Consider the following 13,588-nt stretch of genomic DNA (forward strand, 5'->3'; position numbering starts at 1 on the left):
ACAATTAAACATTGATTTGAGACTGACAAATTTTAACAAGAGTCATCAGAAGATGACATATCCCCCCCAGCCCCCACATATTTGAAAGGACAAATCATCTGAAGGTTACTTGATGTTTTCTTAGATCAAGTTTGAATCGTTTCCATGGAAGTCATGAAAACTATAAATGCCATATATAGTTGGCACCAACTAGTTGTCTCATATATCTGCCAAGATCTGTTGAAAGATATGAAATGGTTCTGAGTTGTGCTCTGGAAACGAAGCCTATCCCCCCATATTGAACCTAAGTCAAAATCGTTTCAATGGAAACCTTGAAAAATAAAAATGCCAAAACATTTGGCAGGGGGATAACAATCACCAACCATTGGATTCACATTTTACCCACCCAGTGCTATATGACATTGTACAGTCAAACATCACTTTGACACCACAGATGGATATAAACCAGCATCTAGTCCCTAGCTATGTCTATACTATAACTGTACCATCATAAATCATTACACCTCATTCCTGTCTCAGTAGTGAGCGAGTTTAGTTTTATGCCACACTCAGCAATATTCCAGCTATATGGAGCAGATCTGTAAATAATAGAGTCTGGACCACATAATCCAGTGATCAACAACATAAGCATCGATCTGCGCCATTGGGAACCGATGACAAGTCAGCGCGTCTCACCACCCAATCCCGTTAGTCGCCTCTTTTGACAAGCGTAGTCGCCTTTTATGGCAAGCATGGGTTGCTGAAGGCCTATTCTATTCCAGGAACTTCACGAATTTCCTATCTCAGTAGTAAATGGACAAAATGTTGCAATCTGAGCAGGTAATTCTACAGCATAATTATGTCATAAATAATTCATTATCCATATCTTCCTAAGAACACAGGCATAAAGCAGTACCGCATGCAATGATGTATATCTGTCATCTCTGCAATAAGAGTGAAACTTCAACGATAAAATGAAAAGGTACTAAAAAACAATTTAGGCCTTGATGTCATCTCTATGCAATATCTTTGAAACTAACCTTGAGGTTTATTATGCACCATTTCTCTGATACCTGATGCATTATATAGACATTGATCTTCAGACATTACTGGATGATATTTTACATATATATGTTCTGTAGAATTGAGTACAACTGGGAGAACAAGTCCCCCCACCCCCAGTTTCAAAGGCAGCAAATTTCTAGAATCATCCTAAAAGCACAGAACAAAGGTAGAATGTAGTGAGAGAGTGGATATACTTTTACACCACTTCTAGCTACATTTGAAACCACGTGGGAAACTGAACATAGGTAAGTTGGCTCCAGCCAAACCAGTGGTTGTCATTATGAGGAGTTGTCATTTCGGTACCCGGTGGGATAAGTCAAACTAACTTTCTAAAGTTTCACAGGAAACTTGGCTTACCCAAGGTAATAAAAATCAGATTGCTTGCATGCTTTGAGCTTAGGCATAGATATATGCACAGTACAAATATGCTATCATTATTATTATTATGTTGCACAATCAAACAATCTTTAAGCCTGGACACGTCATTTATTTCACACGCATGTAACAATGGAGGGCAGTCATAGGGATCTATTGTAACCCCAAGCCCCTATATGGTGAAAAGGGTACATATATTTAGTACTGTGGTAATGGAAATTAGGTATTTAATGAAGGAGCACTAATTACAATTAATATGACATTTGACTTTGATCTATTTCTCATCAATACACATCTGAACTCAACTGATGTTCTCATTGTAACAAATATCATCAACTACTACTCAAACCCACATTTGACACCACTTAGGCAAAGGTTATAAAGTTATAAATGATATATAAGTGTTTCGACCTGTGATTTCATAAAATACAGTTCACCGGAAGGTGGGACAGGGAAATGGCTGCATTTTAATGAGATGCAGGAAACTGGAGTTCTGTTTATCAACAATGCACCCAGCTGACTCCAACTCCAGATACTTTTGTAAGTGTATTCAGACAGTTCTCCTGATCTACATTTCCTCCACTGCCAGTGTTTGCTAGCAATATTCCAGCTTTGTGCAGCATGTAAACATTCAAGTGTTGACATGACGAGCCAGTGACTGTCATCCTACAGGGATAGGATGACATAATTACTGTTTCTTTGGATATTCTCCAACCCCATTCTCTTCCTGTACATATCTCAGCCTGCCACTTCGGGTGCTCTTCAGTATGTAACCTGTTGAAGGTTATGCAAAAGAGAGTGAATACTGCTCTACACTGCTATCCAGATACATCATGGCCGGGGACACCAGAAATTGGTTTCACACACTGTACCCATGTGGGGAATTGAACACACATCTTTGGTGTAACGAGCAAACACTTTAACCACTAGGCTCAGTAACCCCACTGCCACTTAAGCCAAAGACATGTCTGGGCTGTATTTAACACAATGCAAATACTTAATACATCTGCATAGCTCTCAAAAAATCAATTGTGTTGATATATTGTTTCCAAGTCAACTAAAATCATAAAAGATTTCTCAAACACAAGAAAATCAATGATGTATTGTGTGAAATGCCATTCACAACTGGACAAGAACTCATATTTTGCTGTACAACCAATGATTTCTTCATGCCTCAGGCATCAGGCAACCAAATTTACCAACCCACATGACACCAAGCTGGAATCGGGGCGTTGGGTAGTCTAGTGGTTAAAGCGTTCGCTCGTCACGCCGAAGACCCGGGTTCGATTCCCCACATGGGTACAATGTGTGAGGCCCATTTTCTGGTGTCCCCCGCCGTGATATCGCTGGAATATTGCTAAAAGCGGCGTAAAACCAAACTCACTCACTCACTCACCCAAGCTGGAATCTACCAAACAAAGCACACTGCCATAAAAATCCAATAGATACATCTAAAGACAATTTCTTTCATTTGATCTGATGCTTGAGATTGCAGTAAATATAGATTGTTGTTCTTTGAAACATCTGTTCAAAGTTCCTATTACAATGCCACTTAGAATGAATTCAATCACAAATCAATGAGTGAGTGAGTTTAGTTTTACGCAACCTTTAGCAATATTATGGCGGGGGACACCAGAAATAAGCTTCACACCTTGTACCCATGCAGGGAATCGAACCCAGGTCTTTGATGTTACAAGCAAATGCTTTAATCACCAGGCTACCCCTGCATCATGTGTTCGAGCCTTATAGTTTGATGTGACGTCTATCTCTGATGCTGTCTTTCAGGTGAGGAGTACTTTCCATTGTTAATGGTACCCAAACAAGTAATGAGAGCAGCAAATTTATTTAGCTGCTCACAAAAATAAAACAAAAACTGCAACATACTTGGAAAATATTCAGTAGATGTGGTAGGCTTACCTTTCTTATCACAGCGTTCCCCTTCATATTCAGTCCCAAAACAGTCACATCGCGTGCTGGTGTACAGATTGACACACGTTCCGCCATTCAGGCACTGGTTATGTCCCTTGCACAAGTCATTGCATCCCACGGTGGCACCATGGGACTCATCCACTGTGATGTCCGTAAGAATATCATCCGCACGGGCGTACTGTATATCCGACAAACAGCCAACAAAGTAGAAGAACTCACTGTCAGACTGTTCCTCAGTTCCTGAAACAAAGAGTAACAACCATCAACATTTCACCCCAAAAAATAAAAGAGGAATGTCAGTGAAGAATCGGTCGCTTACGTTTGCAAGATCCACCTGAAATTAGAACTAAATGATCTGCTGACAATCAGTGAAAAATCAGTCACTTTCTTTGCAAGATCCACCTGAAATCTGGACTGTATGATCTGCTGACGGTCAGTGAAGAATCAGTCACTTCCGTTTGCAAGATCCACCTGAAATTAGAACTGTATGATCTGCTGACGGTCAGTGAAGAATCAGTCACTTTCGTTTGCAAGATCCACCTGAAATTAGGACTGTATGATCTGCTGATGTGTAGGGAAAAATGCCAGCCATTACATGACATCTTGCAGATTTCTATTCAAAACACTCATTCACCCCATCCCAGGCATATAACACTGTAACTGAAATGAAGGGTTAAGATTTTGTCAAATGGTATTTATTGATAAGTTAATGTTGACAGCACAAAGATCTCTTCACACACACCCAAGAGTCACTGTCATGATTATCAGTTTAAGAAATTCCTGTCCAAAGACATGCAGCAAAGAAGTCAGTAAAAACTTACACAAACGCACACATACAAATACATAAAATCATCGAAAAATAACCACAAACCAGTACAAAAGTCAAATGAAGGTCAAAATACAAAAACATACCTAAATAAATAAAGAGCCCTACAACTGAATACACATATACCAGATTTAATTCCATTTAAAAAGTAACATCTGTGCTTTGGCCATGAAGATGTCTCTCCGGTAACAACAAATTTGGAACTTTGAACCTCTAAAACGACGGGACAAAATCGTGGAGTTTCAGTTTCATTGATGCTATATTTTTTTAAAAGGGAAATCAGAATAAGTGAGTTTGGTTTTGTGCCACTATTAACCATATTCCAGCAACCTCATGGTGGGGGCCACCAGAAATGGGCATTGTAGCCATGTTGGGAACTGAACTCAGGCTTTCTGGATAATAAGCAAACACTTCACCCACTAGTCTAACATATCGACCCAGATCATCAACAGACAGACACTGGGCATAAGCATCCAAACACGTACAAAAGGTGTGACAATCTCTTCACAAACCAAATTCCATGTCCTCCATAAAGCTTGCTGCTACATATCATGGCAAGGAATAACAAACAAGGTGTTGGCAGCCAGTAAACTATTTCCCTGTCCCTCTATATCGCTAACTCTGTTTCTACACCTCATTAAAACCAAGAATCAATGGCAGAACTTCAAACAGACAAAATAAACACAAAACAACATTTTTTCTCTTTCAGTGTCACAATAATCAAAGCAAATCATCCTCAGCCGTGGTCCTTGTCAAGAACAGGATGTTCATTTCATGGCTGATGCAACTGACAAGTTCTGCAACATGTTCATCTTGACTCTTGCTTTTTTAACTTTGTAGAACAGGTTTTGGCAAGCTGTAACATCTTGTTATGGATTATTTTTCTCATTATAGTGGTTGTTGAATGATCTACGGTTGAATAGAAACATGCTCCCTCTCTTTCCCTCCTTTCAAACAATATTCCAGCAAAATCATTGCCACCTGTAAACGAAGAATCTGAGCCAGGCACATCACTTCCTGATGAGTGAGTTTAGTTTTAAGAATCACTCAGCAATATTTCAGCTATATGACGGTGGTCTGTAAATTATCGCGTCTGGAGCAGACAATCAAGTGATCAACAACATGACCATCGATCTGTGCAATTGGGACATGTGTCAACCAAGTCAGCAAGCCTGATCACCTGATCCCATTAACTCACCTCTTATAGCAAGCAGTCACCTTTTATGGCAAGAATGGTTTGCTGAAGACCTATTCCACCTAAGATCTTCACGGGTATACTTCCTGAAGAACTAGTAATGATAATCATAATCATAATCATAATCACCTTATTAAACAAAATGGCATCTTTCAAGTTTGGAGTAAAGTAAGGTACACTTTTCCACTAGTGCTTTTTTTTTTTCAGTGGATTTCCAGACCTGGTGCTTATTGGAGACCAGCATTTTTGAGTAAGCTGCTTCTGGCACTTATTAGGGGCTGGATCTTGGCCCTTATTAGAGGAAATATGGTGATAATGTCAGTTGGAAGACATTCCCCTGTGTCATTATGGTATCATTTTGGACTCTATGGATGTAAACAAAGTGCATAAATGTCTAAAACAGTAATGTGTTACCTCCATATGTGATCTCTGAATCTAATTCCGACCACTTCAGTAGATCTTTTGCCCCGCCTCGCTGGAATGCTTCAAGGATTTTTGCTTGTTTCTTGCTATCCAAAGTCACAGTTATCTCCCCTGACCGGGTATCCAAAAATATTTCAAGCTGGTGCCATTTGTCATTGTTGAGAGCTGGAAAGAAGAGGGAATGATCAACATCATTTTGAAATAATAATTTTCACGTCAGCAATAGAATGGTGAACATGGTCTTATACAACCAATATTAAGGTACACTGGCACTTTCTTGTATTATTATCATTGTTAAACTGTTAATTTGGTGGTCCTTAACTTCTTTTGAGTAGCATAGTTTGACCCTAACTGAACAGTGATCATTAGAAACTGAACATCATTATACAAATATCTCAGCACACATGAAGTAACTGGACACAAAATCAAAATCGAAGCCTATTACCCAAGTATAAAATGTCAGATGATAAAATAACCGTACACACTTCTGTAATAAGTAGTACACCAAGTGGTACCACAGCATAACATACTGCTATACGTCTATCTCCAGCAAATGAAAAGTATAATGAAGTCTGTGTCCACCCATTCAACTCCCAACAAATTATCTGTCTTATCATATGTACTTACATATCAATCATTTCACACTGGGGTTAGCACTAAAAGTGTAATATTGAATCAAATATACAATCTCATTCCATAACCATCCTTGCTAAAGACATTCCTTTGCAGCACATCATACTGTGATCCTATGTGTGTTCTGGTAACAAGCTCGACCCCCCACCCCACCCCCCACAATCACCCCCCAGGGAGATATATCAGCACAGTGTCAGCAGCAGTAATGGAGTACTGCCAGCAAGATTGCCTCCATTATGAATCTTCACTGGGCACAGCTGACAAACTGACACAGTTAACAGGATTTGAAGTCCCACTGCATACTGAAGCCTTTGTTTCCAAACAGTTATTGATACAGACTCCATAAGACTTTTCACCTACTTTTTAATACCCTGTTTAGAAACTGTGTTTGTACATATTGAACGTTGGTCCTGATCTGAGTTAGTACTTTCTTCATCAAAGCATTTGATATAATAAATAATGCATTGCGAGTAAAGCCAAACCAGGTGTTGTATTTGAGTGAGTGATTGAGTGATTCGGTGAGTGAGTGAGTCCACAATACATCAAAATACTGATTTCGAGAGAGTGAGTGTGTGAGTGAGTGAGTGAGTGAGTGAGTGAGTGAGTGAGTGAGTGTGTGTGAGTGAGTGAGTGAGTGAGTGAGTGAGTGTGAGTGAGTGAGTGAGTGAGTGAGTGAGTGAGTGAGTGAGTGAGTGAGTGAGTGAGTGAGTGAGTGAGTGAGTGAGTCCACAATACATAAAAGTCCTGATTTCAAGTGGGTGAGTGGGCATGGTATTATGCTGCTTATTGGAATATTCCAGCAATGGACTTCAAACATTGTTAGCAATCGAACCAGGGTCTTGGGCATGATGAGCAGATGCTTAAACAACTTGGCCACGCCAGCTGATAGCATGGCTCCTAACAGGAAATATGAGGGTCCAATAAAGACATCAAATGAGGCAGTGGCTACCCACTAGTAAGATTAGATAATTATTAAGCATGTAACTTTCAGGATGACAGCTTCTTTTTTAATGCAAAGAGTGACATTTCATACTAGATTCTTGTACTTACTTTTAGCTTGATAACAGTGTAAGAATCTACATCGCTCTATGCAACAAAGAAGAAGCTGTCATCTATAAACTTGCATGCTTCATTTTTGACTCACCAACTTCTAAACTGTTGATCAAACAATTCAATAACAGGACCTTACTTTACTTTATATTTATATTCCTTTTGAAGGATTTTGTACTTTGAACATGACTGTGTGTCTGTCAAGATGAAATGCTAGAATTTTTCTGCATCCATCTTTACATTTTGGAGTAGGTGCATTCTCTGGTGTATGATCTCCTTGATTACAAGTAGCCCTGATCCGTGTCCATTTCACAAAGCTATTGTAAGACTAAGATCTCGTAACTTTCCTTGTAGCAATCCTTCCTATGAGAACTTTGTAGCAACAGGACCCTGTCTTGTAACAATACACATGAACTTGCTTGTGTTTTTGTAGCTTTGATCTTTTGGGTATATTGTACGTCTGCTTTACCATCAACAATAGTAAAACACAGGAACACCATCATCTGCATGTAGAAACTGAAGTCGTTAGCCTAATCCTAATATTTACACTGCAGTTGCGGCTAAACAAACTCCTCGAGGAAGCAGACTGAAGCAGACGTGGACAAAACTGTTACTAAGATAATTAATGTCTGGTAAATGCTCCCCTATTTTTTCTCAATGTTTTCTCTCTGATAATTGTAAACAATGTCCATGGATATATCTTGAAAACAGCAGTAGTAAATATACCACAGGATAGTAATGAGAAGGTTTTATAAGAAGAACACTTCAGCAAACAAAGTGTGACATAAATAATGGCTGATTCCTCACAAGAATTGCAGGGAATCACAAACCAGGAGAAAATGTTATGACAACAAGGATGAAGACAAATTGTTTTCAAGTCCTTTTCAGTCAAAACCTACCCTTTCGTTTACAATGTGTTTATTTGTTTTTTTAATGAGTTTCTCATCTGGTTTGAATTCTATCCCGAGAAACATTTCATACCAACATGATCTAAGCAAGCTTGTGCCTGCCTATAGTGAAACAGAATGAAACGGAAAATGAATATTTGGAGACTTATGATACTGCATGGATGGTTGAATTCTACAAAAGCTATTCTCCAAAACATTCATCGTCACTAAAATGTATAGATCAGTGTCTTTTCCGATTTAGCTACTGTAGTCAAGAGCTAAATGTAGGGTAAGTCATTACCAGTGATGTAGGTATAATATTTACATTTGGAAGACAAGTTTCTCGAGATTTCGAAAATAGTTAATCATACCAGGTAAACTGACACAAATTTCAACAACTCATAAAACCAAACATTTTGTATGTAGATCCTGTTGAATCACACAGTGATCAGTAAATACAGAAGCTATCTGCATCCATTAATCATACGCAGATGATTACAACATATCCTATTCCACAAGCTGTGCATATGAAGCTCTAGTCAGATGTGTTAACCAAGGCCAAACAGTTTATGTCAATGCTCCTATGTAAACCAGATAGGGAAATTCTATTTCAGAAAACAGAAATGCCCTTCATAATCACCATGAAGACTATTTAGACTTATGTGTCTATAAAGTAAACATATTTCATCTGAAATTGTATATCCTAACAAAGAGACTAGATATTGTTTGATAGCACAACAATGCAGCTTGGGCCCTGCAAACCAACTGCTGCATGTAAAGGTAGAACTGTTTGACAGAAGGAAATGTGTGCGTGAGTGCGTGTGCGTGTGCGCAAGAGAGGGAAAAAAGAGAAAGAAAAAGAGAGAAACAGAGATGGGCATTACACATCGTACGCAGAATGGAGGCAGTCTTCAATCTTGAGCAATGTGTACAGGTAGGGTGGCAGGCAAGATAAGGTAAGATATTTAGTCTTTGGATTCCCTACTCTCTATCAGTCATATCTGATACCAAGCCACTTCTTACGTCCTAAAATAATTGCATGGCATGAATGAATGATGGAGCTGGTATCTACTATTTTCAAGAGTTTGGGAAGTCACAACGCACTTCATTCTGCAACAGTAGCCTGATGATTCAGATGCTATATGCAGTGAGCGAGTGACCAATATTTAGTATCAGTTTTGACACTGCATGTCTAACAAATATGGGCAGAGAGCGGACACACTTTAGACTCCTCTGAAGAAAGATTGGATGCTGAACAACATTTGTGAAAAATCTTGGAATGAAACTCCCAAACCGCATATCCTGGCACTTCAAATTGACTCACCTTCCACACTACTTGGACACTCGGTCTGTTAATTATATTCAACATACATAAAAGAGTACACTGATGGCATTCTGTGTCCCTTCACATCTGTTAATCCACAGTACAAGAAGGAACAAGTGTTCATTGTCAAACAGGTAATGAGAAGAGGGTGATCAACTGGAAGATATCCTACAAGCCTCTGATTTCACTTGAGTCATCTAGACCTCAGAGGCGACATGTCGTCACTACACATAACCTTGCACAAAGGTTGATGCTATGCTTTATAATAACAAGGTGCTACATATATCATTTGCTGCAAAATTGTCACTGGGTATAGCAGTCGGTAGGATTGTAATAAGCAAGTTGTATCTTGCCTTTTGGGCAGCTTTTGAAATACCTGTCACACTTATCACAAGGGATTCTGACAAATTGCTTTAATATACAGTTAGGATTTGTAGGTAGTTTTGAACAGGGACTGTATTTTTGTAATGTATGTAATTTTGATGGAAATAAGTAGCTACAATTAAAGAAGATGAGGCCTAGTGAGTTGAGAAAATCAGAACCTGTCTGGACTTGCTTCATTTAGATTAGAGTAAGGACCAAAAGGAATGAGTGAGTGAGTTTAGTTTTATGCTGCACTCAGCAATATTCCAGTTATATGGCAGCAGTCTGTGAATGGTCTGAAAATAAAAGGCAACTATGCTTGTTGTAAGAGGCGACTAATGGGATCGGGTGGTCAGGCTCGCTGGCTTGGTCGGTTCAAGTCATCTGTTCCCATTTGCATAGATCAATGCTCATCCTGTTGATCACTGGACTGTCTGGTCTAGAGTTGGCTACTTACAGACCGCCACCATATAGCTGGAATATTTCTGAGTGTGGCATAAAACTAAACTCACTCACTCACTCACTATAGCTAACTAAAAGTGATCATATGTTTATAGATGCCAGGCTGATGGTGTGTCTTTGTATGTGGATTGTTGCTGTCAGTCCAGCCCTGCTTTAGCATTATAAGTTGTTCATTGGTCATGAGGGGGCATGGGTTGATGTAGCCTCAGTGTTTGTTTATGTTCCTTGAGCCAAAAGCGCAAGGGGAACATAAACAAACATGGAGAGTATATCACCCATGGGCCCTGAGTGACAACTGATCAAAGTATTTATCTTACTACACACCTCAATGTTAATTTTGAAGCATTGGGTATAGGATCGTATGCTTCAGCCAAGATGTGTGAATCAAATGATTTGCAGCTTGCTGTTTTTTCCTGCAGGTATTGTCTTAGTAAAGTTGTTGCTTTGTAATTCCCCTTCTTAATATTATCAGGGTCTAAATTTGAATGTTTTGTCAAAATTTGTGTTTTACAATGTGAGGCAAATCTTGTGTTAACAATCACTAGATTTTGCAGATGACATAAGAAAAACAGATTTAGAGTTATCTCCCATACATCAAATTGCATTTGCAAAACATCGGTAGTTTCTGTGCATCATGCATGATTCAATGTTAATTGAGATAAATAAGTACTACCATGAAGTACCAAATGAGTTGGTAGCGGGGTACAATGAAATGTAACATGCATGCAAGTGGTGTTCAATGGAAATAATAGAAGAGTGCTTAGCCGGTCAGAAAACATTTAGGTGTGAGGTAAAATAAAGTTGTATGCAGCAGACGAAAGTCAAAATTGAAAACATCATTCAATTTCAACAAAATCAGCTCATTTGATAACATGTCTATGGTTTGTGTGTCAATATCACTAAATTGTGTCATCAAGAAAATCGAATTTTCAGACTGCTGTCAGGAGTACTTTTGGCAGGAGTACTTTATGCAGAACTGGGCAGTAATCACTTGCTTTTTATGAGTGAGTGAGTGAGTGAGTATGTGAGTGAGTGAATGAGTGAGTGAGTGAGTTAGTGAGAATGAAGTTTTACACTGTGCTCAGCAATATTCCATCTATATGGTGGCAGTCTGTAAATAATGTAGACTGCTTTTTATACAAATTGCATGAATGGTGAGTGATAAAATTAGCTTTGGACAAGCTTTTTGCAAACATAAATGATTTTGTTTGTTAATCGATATTTTGCCTTGAATGTACAGATGAATCTCTTTTTGCAAATAACTGATAACAGATAACTGAATTTTCTTTGGAGTTGATGTTTATATTTACAGATTGTACTGAAGACAAACAGATTACTAACTACAATCAGTATTATTACTGACTAGCTATTTACTAAGAAGAATAAACATGAGCTGAAGCTTGGAAATATACACTTGTAGTTATTTACATGAAACACTAGCTGGAAGAAATCTGGAAAGTACAAGTCCATCTCCTATTCTTGCTGGTTTCCTACTCTCGCGGTAAACACATTTTCTGCCAAGATAGCAGAGGTGCAGTGCCTAGTGGTTGTTTACATCTCTGACCGGTAAGTAGGAAGTGGCCCAAGTCTGTGAATAATCAAAATTTTGCAATGTAATGAATATTGGTGACTCTTCACCAACTTGGACAGACTTTCTCCTGCCCTTTCTGATAGGATTCCTCTCCTTCACACTTCACGAGGTTACTTCCTTGTTATGCTGCGAGAATGGAAGATGTCTCATTAAGTCAGTGGCGGATGGCCTTGTTTTTCACAGAGCTTAACAGTGGTAATACACCAGATGGATCAAGCAGTTGATAGAAGCAGATGTTAGAGGAGGAGTGTCTTCATTTAAATACAACAAGCATTCATACGATAAGAACTGTTTGTATTATTTTTTTTCAGCTGATATCCGTAAGGACCGCAAGAATAGGAAACGCTGGTATAATAGGTTTTCTGCTACTAATGCAATGAAGTGATGGAGAAGATTAGACAACCATGGAGTCTTAACTGCAGAAATAGACTGACCGACATGAACCTCCTTGCCTTAAATTCAGGATTTCTCTAATCTCCATTAATTCTCAAGGCTCCATCTCACTTCCATTTGTGATGTTATATGTGAGTGTATGAAACCTACCAGCATTTTCTCTTATGGAAATCCCAAAGTCTAAGCTTTCATATCATGTTCATCCACTCATAGATCAACTTAGGAAATCCCCAGTTTATATTCTGTTGGTCATGTCAATCTAGGGCCTACATAGATCAGACCATGTGAGTGAAAATCAACACAAGTTAAATGAGTTTAAAGGTCTGATACCTTTTTGGTATGGACTTATCGAAACAAATCATCAAAAATGCCAATTCAACCTATATAGTTGAAAAATAACTGCGAAAAAAAATGCCCGTGAAATCTGAGTTTAAACGATTCACTAATTTCCTCCCAGCGCTGGGGGGGAAAGTGGTTTCAACAGCTGTGTTGCCCTCACAATGCATGCAAAGTGAATAGGTTCAAGCAGTATGAGGTTGTGAGCAGTAGTCTAATCTCAGTTGTGTACACAAACACGTAAAAAATCTACAAATTACATAAAAAAAAACCATGTTGATTGTGACAAGCAGACTGTCACAGAGGAAATGCAATGTCTGGTTTATTGACACCTATATGTCTGCCTGACCCTCTGCTAATGACAATATGCAATGCACAACTTCAATTATTGACCACATGCAATTTGACATTATCTTGTATCCGGCTTATAAGCCATAAACAAAGAGCCAGCAAAGCGTATCACTAAATGAACCAGAAGGCCAATGAAAAGGCTTGTTACACTTGAGTACACACCCACCGGCTCTGACTGGGTTCGGTATCACAGCTGCTTCATTTTGAGTGAGGTAAACCCAAGAACAAAATATTGCATTTTTTATTTGCAATTATATGCTTATAATTTTGTTTATTTGGGGTCTTTTAATCAGCAATGCATTTTATATATCATGAATAAGTGATAACTGTGTAGTAATTATTTATTATTTTTTGGTTGCATGCGACCTTTAAACATTATATTTGTTAAACATTGTCTTCATTCTGT

The 13,588-nt window shown here is 38.6% G+C and overlaps 1 protein-coding gene across 6 annotated transcripts in view; it reads right to left on the reverse strand.

The window, feature by feature from the left end:
* LOC137291074 (axotactin-like) overlaps positions 1-13,588 on the reverse strand; it is a 175,883-nt gene that overhangs the window by 75,716 nt on the left and 86,579 nt on the right. For all 6 annotated transcript variants that reach the window (XM_067822355.1, XM_067822357.1, XM_067822353.1 and 3 more), the window contains exons 3-4: positions 5,784-5,957; positions 3,337-3,588 (exon numbers count right to left, since the gene is read on the reverse strand). In XM_067822355.1, the coding sequence (XP_067678456.1) occupies positions 3,337-3,588; positions 5,784-5,957 (426 nt within the window). The remainder of the gene's footprint in view (positions 1-3,336; positions 3,589-5,783; positions 5,958-13,588) is intronic.

Source organism: Haliotis asinina, chromosome 7 (assembly GCF_037392515.1).
Source record: "Haliotis asinina isolate JCU_RB_2024 chromosome 7, JCU_Hal_asi_v2, whole genome shotgun sequence".
Classification (NCBI taxonomy): domain Eukaryota; kingdom Metazoa; phylum Mollusca; class Gastropoda; order Lepetellida; family Haliotidae; genus Haliotis; species Haliotis asinina.